General features: G+C 36.5%; 1 protein-coding gene across 1 annotated transcript; it reads left to right on the top strand.

Annotated features, from left to right (window-relative positions):
* Positions 1-493: 493 nt before the first annotated feature.
* Positions 494-6,670, top strand: LOC112506512 (26S proteasome non-ATPase regulatory subunit 12 homolog A-like). The gene is made up of 11 exons (XM_025110622.1): positions 494-634; positions 730-924; positions 2,262-2,369; positions 2,454-2,558; positions 2,681-2,737; positions 2,814-3,010; positions 4,985-5,084; positions 5,191-5,303; positions 5,375-5,528; positions 5,612-5,689; positions 6,247-6,670. The coding sequence occupies exons 1-11, from the start codon at positions 632-634 to the stop codon at positions 6,463-6,465; spliced, it is 1,329 nt and encodes a 442-aa protein (XP_024966390.1). The 5' UTR covers positions 494-631; the 3' UTR covers positions 6,466-6,670.
* The last annotated feature ends 604 nt before the right edge of the window (positions 6,671-7,274 follow it).

Genomic DNA, 7,274 nt, shown 5'->3' on the forward strand with positions numbered 1-7,274 from the left:
CATCATCGCTTTCTCAAAATAACATAAGACCATATTATAACATCGACTTAGATAAAGAATAAAATAAAATATTAAAATCAAGATGTATCTCGCTGCATTGCGCGAGTACCCTTCTAGTTAGTTAAAAATACATTTATTTATAAAATTATTTAAATTATCGGGCCGGGCCGGGCCGGACCGGTCCATAGCCGGTCCCATAACCGGTCTCGGTCCCGGTCCCACGAAACTTCCAAAAACCCCAACCGGTCCCGGTCCTCCGACGATCCCGGGCTGGGCCGATTTGGCCATCACTATCAAGATAATTATGTATTTACAAAATACCGTCTCAATTTATTCTATTTCATTTGATTCGGGATGTGATATGGTTCTGAAACAACCAATGTCTAAATGGGCCGTTTATTGTACATGATATGTTGGGCCAAGTAGAACCAACATGGGCTTGAAATTTTTAAAGGAGTTTTAGATGGCCCGTTTTGATAACTTTATTTCTTCTGCGGCAAGCCATAGATTCTTTTCTTTGACATATTTCTTCGTTTTCCCCGATCTCCCTCTCTCCTAGGGTTCATACTCAAATTCTGAATTGTATCAGATTCAACGATTTCTTCACTCCCGTGCTCTACTTGAAGCCAAAATGGTAAGTTTTGTGATTCAATTATAATATCATATTATACTGAGATCATAATTGAACCTTCATGCTAAGTGGAACACTCTTGTATGTGTTTTTTTCAGGAAGGAGGAGGTAGTTTGGATTCTCAAATAGAGTCTTTGTTGAATGTGGAGAAGCAGATGAGACTTAATGGCGACGTTGCCGGTACAAAGAAGGCCGCGATTGATATTCTTAAACTTTGCTTCGAAAGTCGTGCTTGGAAGACACTAAATGATCAGATTGTTGTGTTGTCCAAGAGGCGTGGTCAGTTGAAGCAGGTGAAACTTTTATCCGTTTATGGGCTTAAAATTGAGCGCCTTTTTGGTTTAAAGATGACGTGTTAATCAATGTTAATTGTAATACTAACTCCTGATGCGTTGGGAATATCCTTGAAGATTTTATGCGTTTGATGTACTTTTGGTGGGTCAATTATCAGGGTCATAGCTGTATACATAAGTCAATTATTTGATTCTGGAAAGTTGAGGTTTGTAGGAGCCTGTTAGGCTGTTAATGAAATATTATTAGTGAATGCATTTAGACATGTATACACTGTACAATGGTCTACCGCACATACAAACTTGAGTTATATATGGTTTCCAAAGTTGCTCTAGGTAGGATATATGGTTAATCCAACCTGTCAAGCTGCATTCTAAGAGAATCCATTGCCTTTCACTCTGGCCAGTTAACACTTAAGAGTTATAGTTAGAAATCTTTGATGCTGGACAGGTATTCTGCTCATTATTGAATTTGTGCAACAGGTACTATAAGGGTGTGGAGATTGTTTCTGGTATGGATAGTTGAGATAGTTTCTGGTTTTTATGAATATCGAGTTCGATGTTGTTTGTTTCTTGTTTACTTAATTGAGTTAGTATTTTTTGGGTAATATGGATATCGCTTGACCACAGTAAGAAATCAATCCGTGTATGCTAAGAAGGACCATTTGAGGTTGATAAGCTCTAGGTTCCGAGTGTATTATATTATTTACTGATTGGGATTGAACTTGAGTGATATAGGAATTAGCAGAAAATGACTATTTGAAGTTTGACAGTCATTGGATCATCCAAGGACCATGCATTTGGAGTTTGTACATTTTAGTGTTTGGTGCCATTCCTGCTCTAGAAAGCCTCCTGAAATATGTGACTCATTTAACTAAGTAATTGGACCAACATCAATGATGCCTGGGGAGTGTGTGCTGTTTGCTTTCATTCCTGTGATTAGAGGTGCATCAATGCTTTGTCGTTTTTGGGGATCATCAAAGGTACCTTGCCAGTCTCATCTTTCAAAGTTAACCTATTTGATCAGTTCCCTCAATGCTCTAGGCTTTGTTTAGGACGTTCTGATATTTTATGGAACATGACATAAAATAGCCTGTTCTTTCTCTTTGCAGTAATTTTGTTCAGTGGTTAGGTAGATATCAGAAGGAAGAAAACAAGAGTTAGGGAGGTAGATAGATACTTGCCCAGATGTGTTGTTTGTGTGATAGTGGGTTTTGACATGATATGTCACCTACTTCTATGATGCTCTATTTCTTTTTGTTTGTATATGCTATATACTTAGCCTGTTTAGGATACTAATACTTCTTATGTGCTTTACGTCATGTTATTTTTACACTTAGGCTGTCACTGCTATGGTGCAACAAGCAATGCAATATATCGATGAGACTCCAGATGTTGAAACTAAGATTGAGCTTATCAAAACACTTAACAGTGTATCTGCTGGGAAGGTGAGTTTTTTTAATATAAACGCAAATATGTTTGTCAATTCATTCTTGTTTTCTAGCTCTTTAATTCATCTCCGCTTTTGGTAGATTTATGTAGAGATTGAGAGAGCCCGATTGATTAAGAGGCTAGCTAAGATTAAGGAGGAACAGGGGGAAATAGCTGAGGCTGCTGATTTGATGCAAGAGATTGCGGTCAGTTTATAATGGAACTTTGTTAATAAGTTACTTGTATCCTCTCTTGTGATATTTTAAAATGAATTTTTGTACTAGATTCCTTTTTATAATGCCGCTTACTTTTGATGTGTATATCACAGGTGGAAACCTTTGGTGCTATGGCAAAAACCGAAAAGATTGCGTTTATTCTTGATCAAGTAGGCAATTTCATCAAGTTTCTGAACATTATTATTTGGAACAAGATTATGATACCTGGAAGCTCATTATGCGCAGGTCCGTTTGTGTTTAGACCGCCAAGATTATGTGCGTGCACAGATCCTTTCTAGAAAGATTAGTCCAAGAGTTTTTGATGCTGATGCCTCAAAAGAGAAGAAGAAGCCAAAAGAAGGCGAGAGCCTTGTTGAAGAAGCTCCTGCTGATATACCATCATTGCTGGAATTGAAGCGAATTTACTATGAACTCATGATTCGGTATGTGACCCCTTATTGTGCCTATTTTCTCATATGTATCTTTATTTGCTTACCGATGTCTGCAAATAGTCACACAACCTGTGCTTGAGTGGATAATAAATATTATAGCATCAAGGAAAAAGGGATTATTCACCGCCTTCTTGTGTGCGCCATTAAATCACTTGAATGACTTTTCTGGATTTGATCTCTTTATACATAATAGGTTTGAAGTTTCTTATGTGAATGGTCTTCTTGAATGATGCTATATTCTTGTGAAACTAAAAAGCTATTTGACAAATTTAACAGCTGATTCTGATTATATTTGTTCAACAAGAGAACCCACCACCAACAAAACCTCTCTTATGACTTGTCTGTGAGAGAGGTAACCTGACAGTGTATAACTGGAGTGTCAAGTGGTCCTCAAGTACTATTAGTATCTGCATCATTGTTTGGACTTGGACTAGTATGAAATATCAATCCACTTGCAAAATACAATACAGTTTGGTTTACTTGAAGCCAGAGTTAATTAGTTACAAAGTTTTGCTCATAAGATGTCAAATCATAATCGATAAACAAAATTGGCCAAGTTTAGTCCAACAGTCAAAGCCCCCCCAAAAAATCCTACAAAGGCAGTTGTTGATTGGTTACAATCCTAGTACTGTTGTTCCATGACGCTGAATCAGATATGGTCACAAAATACAAAGATATAAATTTTACAGAATTTTGGTTGAAGAATCTGGATTAAGATGTTGCTGACCATGATTTAAAGAACAAAAGAGAAGTTTGATGCCATTGGGCCGCTCCAACAAGGGTTCCAACCACATACTTGGGAGATTTGCATTTAGAGAGAGAGAGAGAGAACATGTTAGAAAACATAGAGAGGAAGAATCTTGAAGAGAGTAATAAGAATTCACTTTCTAAAGTAGGGTTTTCTTTTTGAAATAATCGAGGAAGTGGCAAATTAAGATGATGCCATCATCACAATCATAAAATGACTTTCTTCACTAGTCCAAGTCCAGTTAAGTTTATCATATCACTACCATCTACTCATCTAGCACTATTGTAGAACACTATATTGCATATGGTGGTTAGGCCAGAATCTTTTTTCCTCTTTCTGGAAGGGGGTGATTTCTGAACTGTCTGAAAATGGTTTTGTTTCTGGAAACAAATCCATCATAGTAGCATTAGTTGCAATCCTATAATTAAAGATGTCGAGCTTTGGACATGACAAGTTGATGAAAAAAGTATTATTATTTGACAACCTCAAGTATCAGGGGAAATGATTAATGTAGTATGAGCAATTAATCATAAATATATTGGTTCACTGATGATACAAGTTATGTGGGAGGATTGAAATCCATTGAAAGAGTGTATATTAAGGAGAAACGGCTAAAGATTACTTGGGTGCTGGTTACAGCAGCATCAGTATAACAATCGTTGCTCCTTTATAGTCACAACCACAATTATCACTATATTTATATTATAGGTTGAATGACAGAGCCAAGGTTTTTTTGCTTTTTATTCTGATAATACCTAACGATCATTGCTCTCTTTGTTCAGTCACTTGCCCGTTTTGGTTTTACACTACGTTTAGGATAGTCAAGAAGTATCAATCTATTATTAATATCCCATTTATAGACTTGGACCCACTTATCATGTAGTAGGATTGACTAATATGGCACATAAAGCCGACAACACATGATAACTTGTCATTTACATTCTTGAACTATGTAAAAAGAAAACTGCTATATACATCAACGACATATACATGCTAAGTAAGTTGACAACAAAATTAGAACATCTAAATCAGAGCGACTATTTCCAATGTCTATATATTGTTTTATGCTCAAAACGTGTGTGCGGGCCATTTGAAATGCATGTCCTCAAGAACCAATTGGGTGAGTACAGCCCAAGTTTGTTTTAGTGACTACACATAATTTTACATCTCTTTTGTTCTTATTGTTCTTATTATTAGTTACTGTTGGATTTGTGCAGATACTACTCACACAGCAATGACTATCTTGAAATATGCCGGTGTTACAAATCAATATATGAGATCCCTGCTGTCAAAGAGGACCCTGCTCAGTGGATTCCAGTAAGCATTCGCTTCATTTTGTTGGTTCATTACTTTTTTTGGTTTTAGACCTTCTAAAATGTGTATTTATAGTGAAATGATAATGGTGTGTTTGATACGTGCACAGGTATTGCGAAAAATTTGCTGGTATCTAGTACTGTCACCACATGATCCTATGCAGTCAAGCCTTTTAAACTCTACATTGGATGATAAAAATCTTTCAGAAATTCCTCATTTCAGGTATATTTTTATCTTTTTTACCCTTGTTTCTAATCACAACTTATGCTAAAGCTTTTGATGCTTCTTCAAAGGTCACTTCTAAAACAACTGATCACGATGGAGGTGATTAAGTGGACTGAATTGTGGAATACATTTAAGGACGAGTTTGAGAACGAAAAGAACATGCTAGGTGGCTCTTTGGGAGACAAAGCTGGGGAGGATCTTAGGGAGAGAGTTATCGAGCATGTAGATACACACTCTCACTAATGATACATATTTTTTTACTCTCCAAATGTTGATTTGCTCACAGAAACCTGTGTTTTTTGCAGAATATTCTGGTTGTTTCAAAGTACTATGCGAGGATAACGATAAAACGACTAGCAGATCTTCTGTGTCTGACTGTTGAGGTCTGTTTTACATACAACTTATATATGTCTACACATAGACACTATCATTTAGAAACCCAATATATCGTACAAACTTACAAACCAGTTTTCATGTGCTATTTCACATATGAAACAACACTTGAAAATTCAGTCTTCATACCGTATGTTTCATATGTGAAAATGCAACATATCTACACTGTATAAACATTGCATTTTCACATGTTATATATGAAACAACACATGAAAACTGGTTTGTGAGTTTGTATGCATTATTGGGTTTGTAAAAGAAGGGGGACTACATGCACATATAGAGACGAAGGATTGTGTAGAAGAGGAGTTAAGGTGAGAAGAGATCTGGAACCTTGATCACTTTTAATCTCACCCCACCCATGAATTGTGCTTGTCACGGGAATTGATCAACTGTATCTAGGTGCATCACATCCCCGTGCATCTTAAGGGTGGAGTGCATTCATGGGTGGAGATCCCTTCTCACCATAACTTTCCTTATCACCGGAACCGAACCCCATATATATATATACACACTTGCATTGAATGCTGAGTTAGGAGTGGTGTTTCAGGAAGCTGAAAAGCATCTGTCTGATATGGTTGTATCAAAAGCATTGGTAGCAAAGGTAGATAGACCAACGGGTGTGGTGTGCTTTCAGTCGGCTAAGGATAGCAATGACATCCTAAATTCATGGGCCATGAACTTGGAGAAGCTACTTGATCTGGTTGAGAAGAGTTGCCACCAAATTCACAAGGAAACCATGGTTCACAAAGCTGCCTTGAAAGTATGAAAATGGAACGAGTTTATGACGGAAATGGAGACAGAAAGCTTAAAATAGGTATGCTGCTGCTGGGTAGAAATGTAAAATTTGCACCTTCCTTTTATTTTGGTTTTGATGAATTTTGTTACAAATACTGATTCCACAGGGGTATGTTGTAACTTTTCTTGAATTCTAATTACACTTCTTCATTCGAATGCCCATCACCTTTGACCTCCATGGATGTTGGCTTCTACTGGTAACTTGGGTATTGGTGGATAATGACCCCTTGATAATTTTAAATATGCTCGAGTGTTGTGTTTTTTTGTCAAGATTTGAAGTTGCAACTCTTGGCTTGAAAACACTCAAAATTTTCTTGTGAAAGTTGGCAAACTCATCGCAAATCAACCATACGGGGATTGTATTGAACTTGAAATATTTTTTTGTAGGTGAAGACATAGAGGGGAGTTAACAGATTTTCAAGCTATTTTGCTCTTTTTGTCGGGTTTTTATTTGCAAAAGTAAAAAATTAATTAATAAAAATAACTCACAAATACATAATATAAAGATATATAATCTAACCCCTTCCTCAAACTTAAACTATATTTTGGTACCAAACCAAGGTTGTAATACTTACCTGATAGATGTTTACTAGATAAGATATGCTTACAAACAATCAGTTTTGATATGTTATCCAACAAGGTGGGCAAAAGTGATACTCTTGCCAATAAGCCTTTGCAATTTTGGTACCAAACCAAGGTTGTAATACTTACCTGATAGATGTTTACTAGATAAGATATGCTTACAAACAATCAGTTTTGATATGTTATCCAACAAGGTGG

Source organism: Cynara cardunculus (assembly GCF_001531365.2).
Source record: "Cynara cardunculus var. scolymus isolate 2C chromosome LG 2, CcrdV1, whole genome shotgun sequence".
Taxonomy (NCBI): domain Eukaryota; kingdom Viridiplantae; phylum Streptophyta; class Magnoliopsida; order Asterales; family Asteraceae; genus Cynara; species Cynara cardunculus.

Bases quoted from the DNA above. Each gene is read 5' to 3' on its own strand.
- LOC112506512 (XM_025110622.1), top strand. The intron at 2,559-2,680 runs GTCAGTTTATAA...TGTATATCACAG, and splicing joins ATTTGATGCAAGAGATTGCG to GTGGAAACCTTTGGTGCTAT. The intron at 3,011-4,984 runs GTATGTGACCCC...GGATTTGTGCAG, and splicing joins TACTATGAACTCATGATTCG to ATACTACTCACACAGCAATG.